The sequence below is a fragment of the Mirounga angustirostris genome, unplaced genomic scaffold (assembly GCF_029215605.1).
Source record: "Mirounga angustirostris isolate CCGP_5_RB_7025 unplaced genomic scaffold, mMirAng1.0.hap1 SCAF_6, whole genome shotgun sequence".
NCBI lineage: Eukaryota > Metazoa > Chordata > Mammalia > Carnivora > Phocidae > Mirounga > Mirounga angustirostris.
In genome coordinates, this window is record NW_026991714.1 from 56,082,202 (window position 1) to 56,106,058 (window position 23,857).

The 23,857-nt window shown below is 38.3% G+C and overlaps 1 protein-coding gene and 1 long non-coding RNA gene across 2 annotated transcripts in view; both read right to left on the bottom strand.

Annotated features, from left to right (window-relative positions):
* LOC135364739 (uncharacterized) overlaps positions 1–23,857 on the bottom strand; it is a 132,529-nt gene that overhangs the window by 34,098 nt on the left and 74,574 nt on the right. The window lies entirely within an intron of this gene.
* The window catches only part of NTMT2 (N-terminal Xaa-Pro-Lys N-methyltransferase 2), a 33,623-nt gene continuing 13,388 nt past the window's right edge, over positions 3,623–23,857 (bottom strand). Inside the window, 4 exon segments of the mRNA XM_045876178.1 lie at positions 3,623–4,634; positions 5,394–5,641; positions 18,519–18,672; positions 18,674–18,689. Coding sequence (XP_045732134.1) covers positions 4,361–4,634; positions 5,394–5,641; positions 18,519–18,672; positions 18,674–18,689 — 692 coding nt within the window. The 3' untranslated portion in view covers positions 3,623–4,360.

Below are 23,857 nucleotides of genomic sequence, written 5' to 3' on the forward strand. Positions count from 1 at the left end.
ATTCATTACTATTTATTTATCTGTCTTTCCCATTACAGAGCCATGATCTTCTTGGACATTTTCTATATGTTTATTTGCCTGTCATATAGCAAAAGTTCAGACCATGCCAACTTAATGAACCTACAAATGTACTATATATGCATAGTTCTCTGTCACCAAATCACTAACTCTGCAAGTCAGTTATTATTTTAAAAGTCTCTCCTCAACCCCACTCTAGATACATCTATACACACACTCTACTAATTGAGATAATTTAAAACTATTTTTCACATATTTGCTTAATTAGCTTGCAGTGACCTCTGTAAAAACACTGGCCTCTGATGATTATAAGAGGTAGTTTTCTGGCATGGACACCAAAGCATCAAAGCGTCAGCTGGAACTAAAGAAAGCATAACACAACTGGTTTTAATTATACATGACAGGCAGCCGAATATATCTGACACAGGTCTTCTCCCCAATACATCACTCAAAGCAGGCCAGTTTCAGGAAATGGTAGAGATAGAAAAAAACAGAATCAGGCCAAAATGTGTCCATAATACAAAGCAGATCATCTTTCACATGGATGACCTTATTCATTTTGTTTTATATTTTTATGATGGTCCCAAATCTATAAAATTGCTGACCCCTAAAGACTTGGCATGCTCTTATGCTGGTGTTTAGGAGTGGTGGCTCAGGTTCTCAGAAGAGGAGGTAGGTGAAGATTGCACCCATTCATGAATCACTACATAAACTAAGGGGTCCTCCAAAGTTCATCTAGAATTGCAGGCATGTTTGCAATTAATTCATCTGTGAAGTACAGGTGAGCACTTTTTTCTTGTATTCAATATTCACAGAAGGATTAACTTCATCTATAACCTAGTTTGTTTCTTTGGATTTGTTGTCTACCAGGAAATGGGAGAGGATTAGGAGTTGCTTTGTTATGATGTACCCACAATTTTAATAAATCTCTCTTACGAAATCCACCCTCTCACCTGATGAATCTATGGGATTTGGGTTGGCTATGCCCTTGGATTGGCTCTTATTAGAAAAAGGGGTCTCCTAATTAGACAGCATTTCACCTCGGAACATAATTTCCTTGCTACAATCTCCTCCCAGATGCTTGATACCTGAACTCACTGCCTTCTTGTTTCTGTGCATTTCCTGGTTCTTGTGAGCTTGAATTGTTTGATCACTGTTTTGACCAGTCTTACACATCCCAGTGCTCATGAAACTTCAGAAACCCTTGTTTTTTACCCACTGCTTTGCTCTGATTCATGTTTGATGCCAGAAACTTAAACTGCTCCTGAGTCTTTCTACTTGTAACATCACCTTTTATACTTTCAAGAAAAGCTCGAATTTCTGCTGTGCTAGGGCCTATGCCTATGACTGAGACTCTAATCATGAATGCTCCATTAAAGAGCTCAGAATTTAACAGAGGAAATATCAAGTAGCCTTGATTACAATGCCACATGATGAGGACTGTGATATGTTAAGCATGGGGTATGAAGGTAGCACAGAGCAAGGGCACCTGACCCAGCACCTAGGGGCTATGAGAAGCTTTCCTAGAGTCAGCAACATCTAAGGAGTCTGGGCCAGACAAAAAAGAATGAGAGATGTTCTTTGCTAAGGAAGTAATATCTGTAACTGCCATGAGCTATAAATCATAGCTCCTTTAGGGAACTAAAGTAGTTAAGTACAGCTGCAGAGGATGTGGAAAATCTGAAGCTGCAGAGGGAAAGCAGGGCTAGATCACAAAAGGTTTTATATGTCATTCTAAGGAGATGGGAATTCACCCCATCAGTGATGGGGAGTCATTGAAAGTTTATACATGACATAGTCAGATTTATATTTCAGAAAGACTGCATCAGTGTGGAGAATGGATTTCACTATCTAGCTATTTCCCTGAAACAGGCCCATACTCTCACCTTCCCTACCTTATCTTTCTGTGGCTCTGAATAGCCCAGCTCCACACTTATTTTCCCATCAGTATTCTCAAACACAACTAATTATCAGAGTCAGTTTGAGACCTTATAAAAAATACAGATTATATCTGAGCCCACTTCACAGAACTAGATTCTCATGGGGACAGGACCTGTCAATCTCTACTTTATAAAAGCTTCCCACATGATTCCAAGGCAGGTGGAATATGGACAGAATTGGGGGACTAACATAGGCTCTCACTTGCACCACAACACAGATGTATCAATGAACATCAGCAGTGTGTTTGGCTTGTTGAATTAGATTGAAGATGCCTGGAGTAGGTCTCACTCTAAATGTCTTCCTTCTACAGAATCTACACCTCTAGTCCCAAGACTAGGAAAATCAGTCCTTACTTAAATCTTCTAGAACTTTCTCTTATTGTTTGTATAACACATCCAAACCTTAGCATGACCCATTAGACAGTATAATCTGGCTCCAGTGACCTCTCCTCTCCAGCCACTCTTCCCTTTACCTTGTACTTGTTATTAGCAGTATAGAGAGGGGATGTTAATGCAATGTACTCCCCAACTTCTACTTTCTCAAGTTAAGGATGGATATGGAGTTGGGAAATTGTGTAAAGCAGTAAAGATCTGAAAACTATCTGAGGAAAATTGTAAAGTGACTTGACTTAGGAACATAAAGGGACTGCTGGTCAACCTCCAAGATTCATCTGAGTTAAAGAACACATTTCTTGGACAACATGTTATTTCCTCCAAAGCTCAAAAACCCAGGAGCAGAGAAAATTGATAATTTGTCAACTAACATTTGAATATTGGCAAAACAGAAAGTCAAAAGATAAGAGAATTAAGGGTGCTGGTATAAAAGGAAAAGAAAATTTCTGGAATGGGCCTTAAAAAATAATTTGACTAATTTGCTTCAAGGCAGAGGATTAAAACATGAATGCCCTTGTTTTGCCATACTCAGTTTGTTTAGCAATGGCTTGCCATTTGATTTAGTTCTGGTCTTTGGCTTGTTCTCTAATGGTTTCAACTCACATTCTGTTATGTTACCCTAGAGCATGGTGAGTAACACAAGAGGTAGAAGGTGCCAGAGGCAAAATAAGTGACTTAATTTTCCAGGACATAAATAAAACTAACACAGTAATCCTCTAACAAGGTAATAAATGTTTCATAATGATTGTTTTCCTCCTAAGTTAGAGCTCTGACTTACAAGTATGATTTTTATGGTTATAGCATATCCATGCAGTAGACCTTCTTTACTTAAATTGATATTTTGTATCTCATACAAGACTCAATATATATCAAGATACAAATATATGTCAATATACAAATATGTATATTTTCAACATGAAGATATTGGAGTGCCTTAAATCAGTTATATTTAAACATTCTGCTAATAATAATTAAATTACATTTTTTTAAATGATTTTAGATTTTTTTTTTGAGGTGAGGAGGGGCAGAGGGAGAGGGAGAGAGAAGATCCTATGCCTAGCGTGGAGCCTGATGCAGGACACAATCTCACAACCCTGAGATCATGACCTGGGCCAAAATTAAGAGTTAGATGCTTAAACAACTGAACCACTCAGGTGTCCCTAGATTATTTTTAATTAAATTAATCCAGTTAGCTTAGTTCTCATGGTTTATCATTTCCCTTCTCTTTCCAATGTACATTCATATCAATGAAAGAAACAGGAGTGGCTACAATGAAGCAAGAAGTGTTGGAGGCCAATGGCTAAAATTAGATTATCAAGGACATTTACTTACATGTTCATAGCTGAAATTTCAACATATAATATTTTCTCCTGAAAGGAGACACTTCCTCATCACTGAAATGTAGACTTCTGTTATCAAATTACATCCATATTACATCATTTGGTGGTGAAATTGACCCAAAATAGAAAGTGAAACCACATATACTTTTTCTGGGAAAAGAAAGGCTAAAGAAAAAATTAAGCAATGGATTCATTTTCATAAGATTATTTTGACTGGTGCCTTCTTAATTAGGGTGAGATTTTTGTCTAAAAGGAGTAGTAGTCTCAAAAAGGAATGAAATTGAATGTATCTAGCATGAGGGCAGAGAAAGGGGTCTAGACTTTACCCCACACATCCTGGGATACTCCATAATGCAAATCTTCACGGACCAAGGCCATTTAGAATGTGTGAACATTGATCCCTTTTCTGTTTTTATGTACACTTGTATAGTTTGGGTGTATACAAGCAGTTCTTAAAACATTTTTCCTGATGTTTCACTCTATTTATCTTCCAGAAAATCCATCGAGTGTGAGCATGTCCTTATAAAATTAGTGGAAACTTGTACGTACTACATCAATCATTTCCAGACAGGCCTTGCATCTCTTCTCTCCATCACCCCATGAATTATGAGGAGAGGACCTCTGTCCCAAAGCACCCTGTACAGTCCAGCCCTACATTCCCACTGCCGGTCAGGAGTGTCCATCACTGTGCAATGCAAACATCCACACCGGGATGCACTGTTCTGGAAAGTTGTCCTGCTTCTCCTGGCCCAGCACCACCAGCCCACTCTTCCTAATGAGGCTCCGGAGGATGTCCATGTCCCGAGTCACACTGCTGTCAGAGAGATCGAAGAGATAGCTCTCCCGGGCCACGCTGTCCTTCAGTATGATGACACCATTTTCTTTCAGGCCAGCTCGGCACCGGGAAAGAAATGCAAGAAGGTCTTTATCGGTCAGGTATCCTACAGATGAGGCCAAGTAGATGCAGGAACAGGATGAAATGGTGGGTGGGAGGGAGGAGAGTAGGAAGGTAGGAAAGACCACAAGGCTAAGAATAAAGAGACCATTTGTTCACTCATTCGTGAATTATTTAATAGCCTGAATTGGTCTAGTTGCAGGTCACTTTGAGAATTTAAGTAAGAGGACAGGTATCCTCTCTGAGGAGGCTCCTTGTCCCATCTATAAAATAAGTATTCAAACACCTAGTCTATCTACCTCACAGGCACAAAATAAACTATTGCCTAGCCCAAGAGTCCCTGCCATTGTCCCCAGACAACCTAATTTTGTCATCACTCCTCTGTGTCTCCTAGACACACACACTCACTTAGACCAAATTCTAATTCATTGCTACCTCATTTCCTGGGAATTTAAATCTAAGAAAGTCTAGTTTTGCCAATAAATGGGGATAAACTTTTTTTGACTCCACTTTTTAAAGTTTTTCAAGTATTTGGTTTTCTTCTTAGAGTTAGGATGGTACAAAGGTACTCCATCATGGGAATTTTCAGGCTTGTAGCAGAGGATCCTAGGGGAGAGATTGGGAGTACCAGAGCTTTGGGGGTTTCTATGATTCCTAAGTCTAGCTAACTGCTCTAAGCACAACTACAACTATATCTCCTTTTACGTCTTTGCTTCCTCTCCATAAATCCTCAAATTAGCCCCAGGTATTGTCTTCTCTATCTGGGAAGGGGAGAAAGGCAGATGTTAGGCCATGCAGGACTGAACAGAGACCCACTGAATCCAGATGACATCATATCTGCCCAATGGAGGTGTAAATTCCTGCAGGCTGTAGCAGTGGTACCTTTCTACCTTGTCCCCATTGACCTGCAGGTAGTTCTGGGCTTCAAGAAGGAACGATTCCATCATGTCCACCAGTTCCATGCTGTTGAAAATCGGCAACAAGACATGCTTGCTGACCCTTCCTATCCCAGAGCTGCAATCCAAGGCGCAGTCTGTCCCAGCCCTCCCAGGGCACTGAAGAAAGGTACCTTGTGGAACACTTCAAATAAGACATTGACCCTGAGTCTAGGATACTCCAATAACCTCTTTAAACCAACTTTATTTTGGTCAGTTTCATGTAATAAAATGCACTATTTTAAATGTACCATTCAATGAGTTTGAACAAAGTATACAGCCATGTACCCACTACCATGATCAAGTTCTAGAACATCCAGTTACCTTTTTCAAAAAATATCCAAACTTGCTAGTTTTCACTTTCTTTATTTTACCCAAATAAAGGTCTTCAAAAGAATTTCAAAGTAAGATTTTAAAAAATAATATCTTAGGTCTAAAAACTTGGTAATTTTCTCAAAGAAATGGGCCACTGAAAGCCCTTTAAAAGGAGAATTGTATTAACTGCAAATTCGGGTCAAGCCCACAGCTAAATGGACCTGCAAGGTAGCTTATTGCTATGTTTTAAAAAGGAAGGAAGGAAGGAAGGAAGGAAGGAAGGAAGGAAGGAAGGAAGGAAGGAAAGAAGAGAAGAAAGAAGAAGAGAGGAGAAGAGAAGAGAGGGGAGGGGAGGGGAGGAGGGGAGAGGAAGAGAGGAGGGGAGGGGAGGAGGGGAAGGGAGGGGAGGAGGGGAGAGGAAGAAAGGAGGGGAGGGGAGGAGGGGAAGGGAGGGGAGGAAACAAAAGGAAAGAAAAAAGCAAAGCAGAGAGAGAGCCTTTCAGGCCAGAATTTTACTTCAAACCCAGCCCTGATGACACACAGCACAGTCACATGGAGAGAAGGTGTTTGCAGCAAAGTCTCCTTGTCTCTTTTCATGCTAGAAATTGTTTTCTGCCTTTGTAAGAGAAACTACATGATTTACTGGGCACAAATTTCCCTTAAAATTGTTTTTATAAAGTAGGTCTGTACACTAAATTAACTGGAGGTGAAGGATGGATAGATAGGTGGTGCAGGGGCAAATCAGCCAGTGATAACTTTCTCAAACTTGCTTCTACATGAACAGACACTTCTCAAAAGAAGACATGCAAATGGCTAACAGACACATGAAAAAATGTTCATCATCATTAGCCATCAGGGAAATCCAAATCAAAACCACATTGAGACACCACATTACACCAGTTAGAATGGCAAAAAGTGACAAGCAAGAAACTTCAAATGTTGGAGTAGTTGTGGAGAAAGGGGAACCCTCTTACACTGTTGGTGGGAATGCAAGTTGGTACAGCCACTTTGGAAAACAGTGTGGAGGTGCCTCAAAAAATTAAAAATAGAGCTACCCGATGACCCAGCAATTGCACTACTGGGTATTTACCCCAAAGACACAGATGTAGTGAAAAGGAGGGCCATATGCACCCCAATGTTCATAGCAACAATGTCCACAATAGTCAAACTGTGGAAAGAGCCGAGATGCCCTTCAACAGATGAATGGATAAAGATGTGGTCCATATATACAATGGAATATTACTCAGCCATCAGAAAGGATGAATACCCACCAATTGCATCGACATGGATGGGACTGGAGGAGATTATGCTAAGTGAAATAAGTCAAGCAGAGAAAGTCAATTATCATGTGGTTTCACTTATTTGTGGAACATAAGGAATAGCATGGAAGACATTAGGAGAAGGAAGGGAAAAATGAAGGGGGGGAAATTGGAGGGAGAGACGAACCATGAGAGACTATGGACTCTGAGAAACAATTGAGGGTTTTAGAGAGGAGGGGGGTGGGAGGATGGGTTAGCCTGGTGATGGGTATAAAGGAGGGCATGTACTGCATGGAGCACTGGGTGTTATACGAAAACAATGAATCGTGGATCACTACATCAAAAATTGATGATGTATTGTATGGTGACTAACATAACATAATAAAATAAAATAAAATAAATCAAGGAATGGGAAAAAATCTTTATTATTGAAAAAAAGAAAATAACAAAATGTGTTGTGATGAGCACTGGGTGTTATATGCAACTAATGAATCACTGAACACTACATCAAAAACTAATGATGTACTATACAGTGGCTAACTGAACATAATAAAAAAATAAGCACAATATTCAACTGTAATATTTTTTCAAGGTCATTATATAATAAAAGTGTTTTTCAGTTAAAAAAAGAAAATAACAAAACACCTTGTTTTGAATTCATACATTGTGTGTAGGTCTAATCACATTCATGGAAAGACACCAGGTTTCAATAGGGGCAGCCAAGGTATCCAAGAGGCAGGAGATGTCCCTGACGTCCATCTTTAAATACTCCTTCCCAGAGGAACTGCGTGTGAATGAGAGAGAGAGAAATTTGGTGCCGAGATAGGGGAGGCAGTGCCAGTACATGTAGTGGAATAGAATAAAGAGAACTAAGCAACAGTGGTGAGAGGCTAGTGGAACACAGAATTAGGGTGAAAGGTACCTTAATGTATTTTTTTTTATTTTTTTTTAAAGATTTTATTTATTTATTTGAGAGCGAGAGAATGAGAGAGACCACATGAGAGGGGGGAGGGTCAGAGGGAGAAGCAGACTCCCCGCCGAGCAGGGAGCCCGATGCGGGACTCGATCCCGGGACTCCAGGATCATGACCTGAGCCGAAGGCAGTCGCTTAACCAACTGAGCCACCCAGGCGCCCCCTTAATGTATTTTTAAATAACCATTGTTTCAGAAGTAACTATAGTCAAATATCACACATCTAAATTGGAGACAAATACAAATCAGAGGGGAGAATTTTCAAAGGAATTCTATTTCAAACATTTCGCCTCTCTGAGCCTCAGTTCCTTTGTCTAAAAAAGTAGGGAAATTAGACATGAGTGCTTTAAGAACACTAGGGTTTTGCTGAGATCCTTCAAGGTCTTATTGGGAGAATGATAGGGAGGCTGAGTGGGTGAAGCCCTACCTCCCATTAACCAGAGCAGCTTTGTGTTTATTTAGTTCATTGAGATAAAGGAGGTCAGTTTTTATCATCTAAACTCCTCTGACACAGTTCTCTGAGCCTTCTTTGCTTTATCTTTCTGTGGTTCTAGTTCTAAGACCACTTGCTACAATAATGTGAGCAACATGATCCATAGAGACTTTAAGGCCAAGTAATGATAAGAAAAATTTGTAGTCATAATCTCTAATTGAGCAAATAAATTTCTACTAACATCATTTTCAGTAGCCTAAATGAATTTTCCTATACTTTCCCCATCTTGTTTATGTTATGGATTTACTTAAAAGGTGTTTTCTTTATGGTGTTCACAACATAAACCTTTAGCCTTTTTAAGTTTTCTGATTTAGTTTACATTATAATATCTGAATGAGGGAGGTGACATAGTGTAAGTAGGAATGGAAAACCCATGGTACATGTACCACCACTGCCCTTTCCCATACTCATGGCAGACATTACTAGTCAGTCACAGAACTCTTTCCTTTATTGAGTCTCAGTGAAGCCTTAGAATTTTTTTCAACATAGCATTAGACAGATACTACCAAGGGAATCAGAGTTGGCACTTGAGGTGACAACGCTAAGGTAGAACTGGCTTTGGATTCACACAGTTCCCTGTTCAAGTCCTAATTCTGCCATTACCTTTGTGGCATTAGAAATCTAAGTTTCCTCAGCTTCAAACTTGGGAATAATCATTATTTTATGGAATTGTTTTGATTATTATCATTATTATAGATGCAAAGAGCCTCTATGTATAAGCGCTTGATAAATCATGGATATTATGATTCCATTTGAAAAGAAGCTACAATTGCTTCAGTTTTTGTTCTTCATTGTGCTCTTACTGCTGTAAAGAAGACCTTTTGGGTGGACTAGAAAGCAGCATTTCTGTTGTTTCCTTCTGCTCAAACATCACCTCTTGGTCCTTAGCAAAAAAAATTTTTTTTTTTTTAATCTTTAGTTGCTGTGAAAACAAGAGTTAGGTTTCTCAAGGTCTTGACTGGAAACATAAATATCTTATTACTATAATTTCTAGCACAAAACATATTCAGCAGTCATCCCAATTATGGCCAAGTAATCTAGACAAGATAATATTTAGAGACTGAATAATATACATCTCAAAGTTTCAGCTGCTCATATATTTATGTGTCTATGTCTATGTACGTATATGTATGTATATGTATGTCTATGTCTATGTCTATGTCTATGTCTGTGTCTATGTATGTTACTTTATAGAAGCAAGTTTTTTTCTTCTTTCTTTTTCTTTTTTTAAATTTTGTTATGTTATGTTAGTCACCATACAGTACATCATTAGGTTTTGATGTAGTGTTCCATGATTCATTGTTTGTGTATAACACCCAGTGCTCCATTCAATACGTGCCTTCCTCAATACCCATCACTGGGCTAACCCGTCTCCCCACCCTCCTCTCCTCTAAAACCCTCAGTTTGTTTCTCAGAGTCCATCGTCTCTCATGGTTCATCTCTCCCTCCGATTTTCCCCCCTTCATTTTTCCCTTCCTTCTCCTAATGTCCTCCATGCTATACCTTATGTTCCACAAATAAGTGAAACCACATGATAATTGACTTTCTCTGCTTGACGTATTTCACTTAGCATGATCTCCTCCAGTCCCATCCATGTCGATGCAAATGGTAGGTATTCATCCTTTCTGATGGCTGAGTAATATTCCATTGTATATATGGACCACATCTTCTTTATCCATTCATCTGTTGAAGGACATCTCGGCTCTTTCCACAGTTTGACTATTGTGGACATTGCTGCTATGAACATTGGGGTGCATATGGCCCTTCTTTTTACTACATCTGTGTCTTTGGGGTAAATACCCAGTAGTGCAATTGCTGGGTCATCGGGTAGCTCTATTTTTAATTTTTTGAGGCACCTCCACACTGTTTTCCAAAGTGGCTGTACCAACTTGCATTCCCACCAACAGTGTAAGAGGGTTCCCCTTTCTCCACAACTTCTCCAACATTTGAAGTTTCTTGCTTGTCACTTTTTGCCATTCTAACTGGAGTAATGTGGTGTCTCAATGTGGTTTTGATTTGGATTTCCCTGATGGCTAATGATGATGAACATTTTTTCATGTGTCTGTTAGCCATTTGCATGTCTTCTTTTGAGAAGTGTCTGTTCATGTCTTCTGCCCAATTTTTTTTTAAGATTTTATTTATTTATTTGACAGAGAGAGAGATAGTGAGAGCAGGAACACAAGCAGGGGGAGTGGGAGAGGGAGAAGCAGACTTCCTGCCGAGCAGGGAGCCAGATGTGGGACTCGATCCCAGGACCCTGGGATGATGACCTGAGCTGAAGGCAGACGCCTAATGACTGAGTCACCCAGGCGCCCTTCTTCTGCCCAATTTTTGAATTGATTATTTGTTTTTTGGGTGTTGAGTTTGAGAAGTTCTTTATAGATCTTGGATATCAGCCCTTTGTCTGCAATGTCATTTGCCAATATCTTCTCTCATTCTGTGGGTTGCCTCTTTGTTTTGTTGACTGTTTCCTTTGCTGTGCAGAAGCTTTTTATCTTGATGAAGTCCCAAAAGTTCATTTTTGCTTTTGTTTCACTAGCTTTTGGAGATGTATCTTGAAAGAAGTTGCTGTGGACTATGTCAAAGAGGTTACTGCCTATGTTCTCCTCTAGGATTTGGATGGATTCCTGTCTCACATTGAGGTCTTTCATCCATTTTGAGTTTATCTTTGTGAATGGTATTAGAGAATGGTCGAGTTTCATTTTTCTGCATATAGCTGTCCAATTTTCCCAGCACGATTTAATGAAGAGACTGGCTTTTTCCATTGCATTTTTTTTCCTGCTTTGTTAAAGATTATTTGACCATAGAGTTGAGGGTCCATATCGGGGCTCTTTATTCTGTTCCATTGGTCTATATGTCTGTTTTTGTGCCAGTACCATGCTATCTTGGTGATCATTGCTTTGTAATATAGCTTGAAATCAGGCAACGTGATGCCCCCAGCTTTGTTTTTCTTTTTCAACATTTCCTTGGTGATTCGGGGCCTTTTCTGATTCCATACAAATTTTAGGATTGTTTGTTCCAGCACTTTGAAAAATGTCATTGGAATTTTGATCGGGACGGCTCTGAAGGTATAGATTGCTCTGGGTAGCATAGACATTTTAACAATGTTTATTCTTCCGATCCATAAGCATGGAATGTTTTTCCATCTTTTTGTGTCTTCTTCAATTTATTTTATGAGTGTTCTGTAGTTCCTAGAGTATAGATCTTTTGCCTCTTTGGTTAGGTTTATTCCGAGGTATCTTATGGTTTTTGGTGCTATTGTAAATGGAATCGTTTCTTTAATTTCTCTTTCTACAGTTGCGTTGTTAGTGTATAAGAAAGCAACTGATTTCTGTGCATTGATTTTGTATCCTGCCACATTACTGAAATGCTATATGAGTTCTAGTAATTTGGGGGTGGGGTCTTTTGGGTTTTCCACGTAAAGTATCATGTCATCTGTGGAAAGAGAGAGTTTGACCTCTTCTTTGCCAATTTGAATACCTTTTATTTCTTTTTGTTGTCTGATTGCTGTTGCTAGGACTTCTAGTACTATGTTGAACAATAGTGGCAAGGGTGGGCATCCTTGACGTGTTCCTGATCTTAAGGGAAAGGCTCTCAGCTTTTCCCCATTGAGGATGACATTTGCTGTGGGTTTTTCATAGAGGATTTTATGAACTTGAAGAATGTTCCCTCTATCCCTATACTCTGAAGAGTTTTAATCAGGAAAGGATGTTGTATTTTGTCAAATGCTTTTTGTGCATCAACTGAGAGGACCATATGGTTCGTCTCTCTCCTCTTATTAATGTGTTCTACCACATTGATTGATTTGCAAATGTTGAGCCACCCTTGCATGCTGGAAATAAATCCCACTTGGCCCGTGGTGGATGATCCTTTTAATGTATTGTTGGATCCTATTAGCTAGGATTTTGTTGAGGATTTTGGAATCCATATTCATCAGGGATATCGGTCTGAAATTCTCCTTTTTGTTGGGGTCTTTGCCTGGTTTGGGGATTAAGGTAATGCTGGCTTCATACAATGAGTCCGGAAGCTTTCCTTCTGTTTCTATTTTTTGAAACAGCTTCAGGAGAATATGTATTATATCTTCTTTGAATGTTTGGTAGAATTCCCCCAGGAATCTATCAGGCCCTGGACTCCTGTTTTTTGGGAGGTTTTTGATCACTGCTTCAATTTCGTTACTGGTTATTGTCCTATTCAAGTTGTCAATTTTTTCCTGTTTCAGTCTTAGCAGTTTATAGGTTTCCAGGAAGGCATTCATTTCATCCAGATTGCTCAGTTTATTGGCATATAGTTGTTGATAATAATTTCTAATAATTGTTTCTATCTCCTTGGTGTTAGTCATAATCTCTCTCCTTTCATTCATAATTTTATTAATTTAGGTCCTATCTCTTTTCTTTTAGATAAGTCTGGCCAATGGTTTATCTATCTTATTAATTCTTTCAAAGAACCAGCTTCTAGTTTCATTGATCTGATCTACTGTGTTTCCGGTTTCTAATTCATTGATCTCTGCTCTAATCTTATTTCTCTTCTAATGCATGGCTTAGGCATCGTTTGTTGCTTTTTCTCTCATTTTTTAAGGTGTATAGTTAATTGGTGAATTTGGGATTTTTCTATTTTTTTGAGTGAGGCTTGGATGGCTATGTATTTCCCCCTTAGGACCACCTTTGCTGTATCCCATAGGTTTTGGACTGATGTGTTTTCATTCTGACTGGTTTCCATGAATTGTTTAAGTTCTTCTTTGATTTCCTGGTTGACCCAAACATTTTTGAGCAGAATGGTCTTTAGCTTCCAAGTGTTTGAATTTCTTCCAAATTTTTTCATGTGATTGAGTTCCAGTTTTAAAGCATTATGGTCTGAGAATATGCAGGGAGTAATCTCAATCTTTTGGTATTGGTTGAGACCTGATCTGTAATCCAGTATGTGGTCTATTCTGGAGTAAGTTCCATGTGTACTCGAGAAGAATGAGTATTCTGTTGTTTTAGGGTGAAATGTTCTGTATATATCTATGAGGTCCATCTGGTCCAGTGTGTCATTCAAATCTCTTATTTCTTTGTTGATTTTCTGCTTAGATGATCTGTCTATTGTTGAGAGTGGAGTATTGAAGTCTCCTACAATTAACGTATTGTTATCAATATGACTCTTATTTTGGTTAACAGGTGGCTTATGTAGATGGCTGCTCCCATGTTGGGAGCATAGATATTTACAATTGTTAGATCTTCTTGTTGGATAGACCCTTTAAGAATGATATAGTGTCCTTCTGGGTCTCTAACTACAGACTTTAGTTTAAAATCTAATTTGTCTGATATAAGAATTGCTACCCCAGCTTTCTTTTGAGGTCTGTTGGCATGGAAGATGGATCTCCATCCCTTCACTTTCAGTCTGGGTGTATCTTTAGGTTCAAAAGGAGTGTCTTGTACCCAGCATATGGATGGGTCCTGTCTTTTTATCCAATCTGCAACCCTGTGCCGTTTTATGGGAGCATTTAGGCCATTCAGGTTGAGAATGATTATTGAAAGATATGAATTTATTGTCATCATGTTGCCTGTGAAGACCTTGTTTTTATAGATTGTCCCTGTAAATTTCTGTTGTAGATCACTCTTGGGGTCTTTCTCCTTTTATAGAACCCCCCTTAATATTTCTTGCAGGGCCGGCTTAGTGGTCACATATTCTTTCAGTTTCTGCCAGTCTTGGAAGCTCTTCATCTCTCCATCCATTCTGAATGACAGCTTTGCCAGATAAAGTATTCTTGTCTGCATGTTCTTCTTGTTTAGTACCCTGAATATGTCTTGCCAGGCCTTTCTGGCTTGCCAGGTCTCTGTGGATAGGTCTGACGTTATTCTGATGTTCCTCCCTCTGTACATAAGGAATCTCTTCCCCCTAACTGCCCTTAACATGGTTTCCTTGGTTCTAAGATTTGCGAGTTTGACTATTATATGCCGGGGTGTTGGCCTGTTTTCCTTGATCTTGGGAGGAGTCTTCTCTGCCTCTAGGACATGAATGTTTGTTTCATTCCCCAGATTAAGGAAGTTCTCTGCTACGATTTGCTCAAATATATCTTCTAGTCCTCTCTCTCCACCCCCTCAGGGATTCCAATAATTCTGACATTGGAACATTTCATGATGTCACTTCTTTCTCTGATTCTATTTTCATGGACTCTGAGTTGTTTTTCCCTGGCCTCCTCCTTTCCTTTTTTATCTATTAAATGATCTTCCAGGTCACTAATTTATTCTTCTGTCTCACTTACCCTGGCTGTTAGATTATCTAGATTAGATTGGATCTCATTGATAGCATTTTTAAGTTCTGCCAACTCAGTTTTCATTTCTGCCCTTAGAGACTCTATGTTGCCATTAATCAATTTCTACGTTCTAGCTATTGTCTTCACAATTGCTAGCTGAATTCCTTCTCCAACATCTTGGTTATATCTGAATCCATTTGTAAGTCAGTGGCATAAGTCATAATCTCTGAGTCTTTCCTATTTTGGGGGTTCCTCCTCCTAGTCATTCTGTTGAGGGGTGGTTAGGGGAATGTATAGAATCCAAATTATTGACCACAACCCAAGCAAGATGCACCTGTTTTCTTGGGACCTTAGGGTTGCTAGCCTCTTGTCTCCCAGCCTGTCTTCTGGGAGAGGGGCCTGCCGCACTGTTACTCAGGCAATGCTGTTTGGACAGAACTGCCCTGCCCCTGTGGTGGGGGATGGGCTCAGTGAAAACCAGTTTTGGGGGGCTTTTGTTCTCTGGTGGCTTTCCCTGGCAGCTTTCCCTGTCTCTTCCAAGAGTCAGAGCAGAAGAGAATATTTCCAACCCTCTGCCTCAGAGCAAAGAGATTGCAGTCTGTTCTTTAGTGAGCTCTCCAGGCCACACTATCTCCGTTTCTGTCTGTGCTGCTGTAAACTGCTGTCCTGGGTTGTGCGCCCCTCTGCAGCACTCCCAGTCTTCACCTTCAGCCTCCCCCAGTTCACTTGGCAACCCAGCTGCTGAGGGATTCCATCTGGGGAGCTCCCCTAAAGCCCTTTCCCCACTGCTACCAGTCTGCAAGTCTGTGCCCTGTCACAAGCGTGGGAGGCTATTGCTCACCGATGGTGTAGGATTCCAATGGCCAGGCTCCCTCCCCCTGCCATTTATCCTCTGATACCTGCCCGAGGAATCATGGCTCCCCCTTCGTACCTCGAAACCAACTGCCTGCAATATTCTGTTTGTAGAGACCCAGATATATCTTCTTACATCTCAGGCTGATTTTGTGGGTGTTCAGAGTGGTCTGGTAGATATCCAGCTCAATTCCAGGACTGGCTGTAATAGGGTCCCCTACTCTTCTGCCATCTTTCCCATTTTGTTAGTTTCATTGACACTTATGATGCTGTCTTCCCATGTATGGATTAATATAAAATAGCAAAATTCTCTTAGGAATTTCATTTTAGTTTTGATTCTGCCTATATATTTTGTTTTGAAGAAGATCATTTTAAGTTTATCTAGTGGAGTTTAAAACTAAAAGGAAAGTGTTAAATGTCACTGTATAAAAACCATGAAATAGACCAAGTCAGACCCAGAGCTGCGAGAGGTCAAAAGATAAATACCACCAAATACCGGTCACTTTTTATAAATTGCTGCTTTCCCCGACTAGAAAGCTAAAACTGAGGAAAGTTATCGGCCATGCCATTGACATTATCTTGGTATCATTTTTTTATTTGCTAAAGTAAACATATTTGTAACAAGTTTAAACACCTTTTCCCACTGTCCTGTGTCACTAAGTGGTGAAAGGAAAGCAAAACTTTAAATTAAACAATCTGCCTTTCCCCAGTTGACATAAGGATAAATCATGTCAGATACTCATATTCCCTAGCTCCTTGTATCTTGACCTGGTTCCTAATTTAGCAGATTATTAAGGTCAAAGTACCAAAATATCATTTCTTAAAAAAGACTGTTTGTACTTAGTTAGAGGTCATGGTTTCACAATGAGCCTTGTCTACTAAGAAGGACTCCTTATATTTGTTTGAAAAGAGCAGGTTTTTCTTTTCCAACATAAATATGCAAGCATAAGGCTGTTTCCTTTCCCAGGTCCATGGGCGTGTGTATGGGCTCTGTCTGACCAGCATCCCTGTGGTGAGCTTGGCATTCCACATGGAGTGACGAGATAGCTGGATTACTAACTAAGCTTCTGAAATGCACTGGGATCAAAGTCGGCCTCACCACGAGGCAAGCAGGAGGGATTATTTTCGGCCAGGCCAGAGGAGAATTGAGGTCTGTGGTACACACACACACACACACACATACACATACACACACACACACAAAGCAAGGATTTTACTGCTTCATGAGACAAATGGAAAAAAATATGTTCTGGTTAAGAGTAAAGAATTTGGTGTCAGAAGACCTGGTTGGGCTTAAGTCCCAGCTCTGTCTCTTACCAGCTGCATCACCTTTGACAACTTATTTAACATCTCCAAACCTCAGTTTCCACAACGTAAAAAAACAAGGATAATAATAGTACTGCCCTTCTAGAATTCTTGTGAAACATAATCAAGACAATACTTCTAAAGTGCTTAGCAGATTGACTATCTCAGAAAAACCACTCCATGAAATCAGTCAGCAATACTGATTAAAAATATTCCAGGTTGCCCTGATCTATAAACAGCCATGGCCATCATCTTCAGCCTTACAGTCCTTTGTGGCTATAGCTGATGCTCACACACGTTGGCCCCAATGGGTGCTCCACCCTGATCCAATTCTCTCTGCTCACTTGGTGCTCCAGGGAGGTTGGATGTGAAGTGAACCTCACCTCAACACTAGGGATATTCTTAAGAGTGTGCTTCTAAGGAGGTTGACAACCTAACCCAAATACTTATAATATTTATAATGTTTCTTTTTTTTAACATTTTTTATTTAAATTCAATTAATTAACATATAATGTATTATTGGTTTCAGAGGTGCAGGCCTATGATTCATCAGTCTTATATAATACTCAGTGCTTTTATCATAATAAAATAGGCTCTAAATTTCCAATAGATGACTTCAAAATGAATTGGGATGTAACCTGTTTGCCAGTTAAAACTTTATGTCTTTAGTAGGACCAACAGCAGCTTTATTGTGTCAGCATCTCTATTAAGTTTATTCTAACAACTAAATAAAGTTCCTTAAACTGTAATGAATGCATTTTATGAAAGCCTGTTACTATTAGTAGTAGAAATAAAGTAGATTTATTGGGTGATAAGTATTTACAACAAAACAAGCACTTGATACATATTATCTAATTTGATCTTCACATTATCCTATGAGGTAGGTTCTATGGTTATGCCCTAGTCACAGGTGAGAAAACTGAGACTTAGAGCACTTAAGAAACAATTCCAAGGTTGCTTATACACTAAATAGAAGAACCTAATGACTCTGAAGCCCAAGATTTTGGCCACTACGCTATACAGTCTGTCTCCATATGATGGGGAAGTAAGGAAACAGTTTCACCCAAGACCAGAGCTACAAAGAGATCATATTCTTTCAAGGCAAAGTCTGCACTATGTATTAAATAGTATGAAGAGATTCTACTGTACTTATCATTTTAAAACCAAACATAAGCATGCATTTCCTTACTATATTGAATTTGTATTACAGAAAATCAATAAATCGCCCCAAGATCCCAAATAGCATGATCTCTCATCAATCATTTGGGTGTCAACTGTTTCATCTGTGAGACTCTAAAAAGAGATGTCTTCTTAATCCCCAAATTATAATATTAGCACTGCTAGTTCACCTTCCTCTGACGCATGAGAGATTAGTTGGAACTAGGATGATGAAATGCCAAGTGGTTTGATGCGACCCATCCTTTCTGAACATCTTAAAACAGGCTTTCAGGCTAAACTCTTGGCTGAGTTATATGGCTTTAATATGACTTAAATGACAACACAGAAGCATATGAGCTCAATGTTTGCAATGACTTTGCTTCCTTATCAAGCTGCAGTTGGATAACTCACTCCAACAAATTTCCTAAGAAATTCCTGAGAAGCCTGGACATCTGGGTTAGACAGTTCAATGAAATTTCCAATCATACTCTCTTCTGTAGCAGGTACTTCTTGGTAGAAAAGTTTAGTTCTGGCATAAAACTGCATCTCACCATTGATGACTTGTTAATGCATACAATTTCACTGCAAATGAAATATTATTAATATTTATTAATATTAATATGACAGAACAAATTAAATCTTATCATATATTGAATTGCCTCTTAGAAGCCTCTGAATTTGTGCTGTGGAGGAAAGGCATAGTCAGAAGATCTGGGTTTGAGTTCTGGTTCAGTGACTTACTCATTATGGAACCTTAGGAAAACTTCTTAACCCCTCCGATCTTCAGGTATCTCATGCATAGTGGCATTTTCATGACTTACTAACTCTATAATTTAATGAAACTTTAGCTTATTACTGTATTTTTTAAAAGTTTAACAGCATTTGCTATCCTAGAATGAAGAATGTCACAAGTTTTATCTTTGAGCTCCAAAGTTTTATGAGAATTTAATCATTAGTCCTTACTTCTAATCACAAGTTACATTCAGGGTAGCTATTTTTTTTCACCAATTTTTCAAGCAACTCATACTGAACTATCTCTTTGTACCAACATTACAGAAGATGTGCTTGAGCTCTTTCTTCTGAAAATAAAATAATAAAAAAAGATAAAAAGATTTATTGCACAACTATCTATGCCAGGTAGTGTGTTACACACATTCACATATACTATGTCACTTCATCATTTAAGAAACCATATGAGATATTATTTTAAGACATTTATTTTTAGAAAAATATATATTCTAATTTCTGAAGAGTAAATGTGGATGCATGTGGGTTTTTTGTAGATGAAAATGCACCTCTTCAGATATAAAATATTTTCATTAGAGGACATTCAGGAAGAAATGATAGAGAGTGGATGAAAGGAAGGAATTTCTGTTTCAAGACTGTAGGCTGAGTACATGCATTTGTCTTCCTTCTTTCCCCATATTCCCCCCAAATTGTTTTAATAAACTCAACACATAACAGTGAAGAAAATGAGAGGGGAGCCACTGATGGATTCATGATTTCAACAAATGTCTGGAAGACAAAGAGCAGATGGAACAAAGCTAAAAGATTTTGCAGCCTTGGATAGATGCAAAAGGAAATAAGAGTTAATAAAAAATCTCTCTACAAGCCAACCAGGGAGAAGACAAATGCACCCTCCCAAGAGCAACAGGCAGCACAGCTATAATCCTGGGTGGGGGAGGGTCTTCTCTAAAAAAATTTTTTTTAACTTAATTAATTGCCTAAGGAGACCTAAAGCAGTTAGTGTTAGAATCCTAGAATACTACTCATTTTACCATATAGATGACTCCAAGCATCTCATCTGCTCACACAGATCAGACTGTGGTAAGATCTACCTGCACATGTACAGCTCCTTGTCATCTTTTCTATTCAGGGGAGACATATTTAACAGAGGAAACCTTCCCCATTACCTAGAATCATTGAACCTGTCCTTTATCCCTAACTATGGATAAAAAATGATTTCCAAACACATGGGGGTAAAACAGCAGTCTGAAAGAAAAAGATAGAGATAAACTATTAGAAATGACCCCAAAGGAAATAGAAATAGTTCAGGAAATGGACAAGAATTTAAAACAAAACTAAACAGAAAAAATATATCCTTGGAGAGATATGAGAACTGGTGCATCCATAAATCAAAAATAAGATGCCAAGAAAGTAATAATTCAAAGAATAACAAAGAATTCTTAGAAATTAAAGTTTTGATTACCAAAAACTTTGGAATAGAACATTGAATAAATGTGTCAGCACATAATAAAAAGACAGATATGAAAACCTGAGGTAAATAGATTAGAGTTATAAAGACTTAATTCAGAAGGTCCAAACATCAAGCCAATTAGGATTCTCAATAACAGAGAAATGGAAGGAAGAAAATTATTAAAGAAATAATAGAAGAAAATTCTCCAGAGCTGAAAGTGATTGTAGGTCCAACAAGTACTGAGCAGCATGGATTTAAAATAATAATAATAATAATAATTAAGTAAAAGCCACATTTACACAAATCCTTAGGAAATTTCAAAACACAAAGAGTAAGAATCCTAGAAGTAGAAGATCCTAAAGTTATTTAGAAGGAAAAAGGTGATTGACCCTGAAGGAGGGTTGCCAGATTTAGCAAATAAAAATATGAGACAAGCAATTAGTTTTGAATTTCATATAAACAATAAAAATTTCTTAGTATATGTATACTTGAAATGTTGTATATTGCACAGGGCATACTTAAAAAAAATATTTGTTGATCCTCTTAAATTCAGATTTATCTGGAGTTTTATATTTTATCTGGCAACTATATTCAAAAGACTAGAATCAGCCTTATAACATAGATATCATCAGAGCACTGGGTGTTATATGCAACTAATGAATCACTGAATACTACATCAAAAACTAATGATGTACTATACGGTGGCTAACTGAACATAATAAGAAAGAAAGAAAAGAAAGGAAAAGAAAGAAAGAAGAAAGAAAGAAAGAAAGAAAGAAAGAAAGAAAGAAAGAAAGAAAGAAAGACTAGAAAACAGGGGCACCTGACTAGCTCAGTCAGTAGCATGTGACTCTTGATCTGGGGATTGTGAGCTCAAGCCCCATATTGGGTGTAGGGGTTCCTTAAAAATAAAATCTTTAAGAAAAAAAACAAACACTAGAAAACAAAGAAGCAATGCCATCAATATTCTGAGAGAAAATTATTTTGAACCTAAAACTTAATACCCCGTCAAACTGTGAAAGAATATTTACCTACCATGGATTCATTCTTCAGAAGTTTCTTGAAGCTATATTCCAAACCAATGAGGGTTAAAATCAAGAGAAGATATGTGTCAAAAGATAATGAAATTAACCCAGGATTCCAATGAAAAGAAATCCCAAAATGACAGATACTTATCAGATCTAGAAAGAAATCAGTCTTTATTACAACAGAAACTATAGGCTCTAGAAACATAAGTTCATCCAGAAGTAGAATGAATTGGATTCTAGGCAATAGAATAAGTAAGAATCAAAGAGACATTAGTGATATTCTAAAGAAGATATATATTTTTTTATCTCAACCATCACAAATAAAAGATAGGTGAAAGCTCCAAGCAAAATACATAACAGTACAAAAATGTTATGATCAAGATATAAAGCAAATCAAAATAGACATAATTTTCAGTAGAAAGAGTATAAGAAAAGAGAATCTATTTAACCTTAACTAGAATCATTTTTCATCAGGTAACACCACAGTTGTGAAATTGGACTACTGCACTGCTTGGCTCTTGATTGAATAACAATTACATAGTCCCAAATTTTGATTCAAAAGTTGAAAATCCAACAAACACTACTTATAATGTTTCATCATAATACATTCCATCTATGGAGTTACACCAGTATTTTCCAACTCAAAGACATTGGAGCCAATTTTTGGACCCTTGAATGGTCCTGAGTTTCCTGGAAGGGATATGAGAATCAGTTCCAATGTACATTTTCTAGAGACTAACAATATTATATACTATAGCTCCATATATATTAACTGTTATAGATTGTTTTTTAATACAAATCTTTTAAAAGTATTAAATATATAGATTTTTTTTGCCATTTTATACACATATTAACAACTGACTGAGAAAATACATTAAAAGGAGAGTCCTCAGGTTCAAAACATTGGGAACCACTACCCTACACCAATCTCTCTCCCCTAGCACTTAGTAAAGTATTGTGTAAACAGCAGGTGGCTCAATAAATTCTACAGGGATGACAAAAATCAAGCATAGCCATCCCAATAACACATGAGTGCTCCAAATTCTTCTATGTGTCTCAGAAAACCAAGCTAGGAAATCACAGCTCATAGAGTCTTCCCCAAGTTGCATGCTGCCCAGGATCACAAGCAAGCCACGGGCCAGTACTCTCGTTGATCCAACCAAAGCAGCAAAGCAGCCACACTCATCATCACCTGCTTAAGTCAACTAGTTGGTGAAGTCTATTAAAACTCTTAATCTGGAAATGGGAATGGTCCATTATGCCAGCAACATTTAGACCACAAGTGAATGCCAAGCCCAGCAGGGGTCAGACTCAATAGGTAGGTTTTTATGGTTATGGGCTTGAGTTCTCATTTTCACCTAATTGACAGGAGCATTTCACTAAAACGATATATGAGGTGTCATGTTGAGCCCCAGGTTCTCCTCTCTTGATAACTCCCACAATGGTGCAAGTTGACTCAGATAAGGTAATCAGTCATCAGCCTGTGCCTTTTTATTATAGAAATACATAAGCTCATTCTTATAGGATTGCAATGTCTCTGTGAAATTTGGGGTAGTCTAAGACAGAGTTCTTGATAGAGTTCTAGTCGTTCTTCATATAATATGGTACTTATATCTTGTCCTACATTATGGGCTGAACTCCCAAGACCCTTGCAATGGTTTACTTGTTACAAAAAAGGAAAGTAGAACACAAGTTGATTTGCCCTAAAGAAGAATTTGGATCTTGTGAACTCTCTAAGGAAAATTTTGTTAAAAGCTAAGCACTTGGGGCGCCTGGGTGGCTCAGTTGGTTAAGCAACTGCCTTCGGCTCAGGTCATGATCCTGGAGTCCCGGGATCGAGTCCCACATCGGGCTCCCTGCTCGGCAGGGAGTCTGCTTCTCCCTCTGACCCTCCTCCCTCTCATGCTCTCTGTCTCTCATTCTCTCTGTATCAAATAAATAAATAAAATCTTGAAAAAAAAAAAAAGCTAAGCCCTTATGTCTGCTGAGTATCTTCTTGTCTTTTTGTTTCCTTTTTTGTATTTCTAAATGGTTGGTTGAGGTTACTTTACACTTTATTTCAGATGTTAAAACTGTTTGTCAACTGGAAATTGATCTGAGAGGATAGGTAGGTTAAGTTTAGACATTTAGTTTGAAATGATTTGAGATAGGATATTAGATCATGTTAGCCTTTTATTTATTATTAAAAAAAAAAAAAAGCCCAATTAGGAGATGACTTTATGAAGGGTAAGACCTTCCATAAAAGAGATTTGCAAATGAGCACTTCCCAATTTAGCCATTAAAGAATTAATGGTAAAAATGGAAAGAAGGATGGAAGGGAGGAAGGAAGGAAAGAAGGGAGGAAGGGAGGGAGAAAGTATCTAGGTACCATGGAATATTACTCAACCATAAAGAAAAGGAAGTCCTGTCATTTATGACATCATAGATGGACCCTGAGGGCATTATGCTAAGTGATATAAGAAAGGGAAAGATAAACACCTTATATGTGGAATCATAAAAAAAGTGAACTCATTTCTATTTTTTTC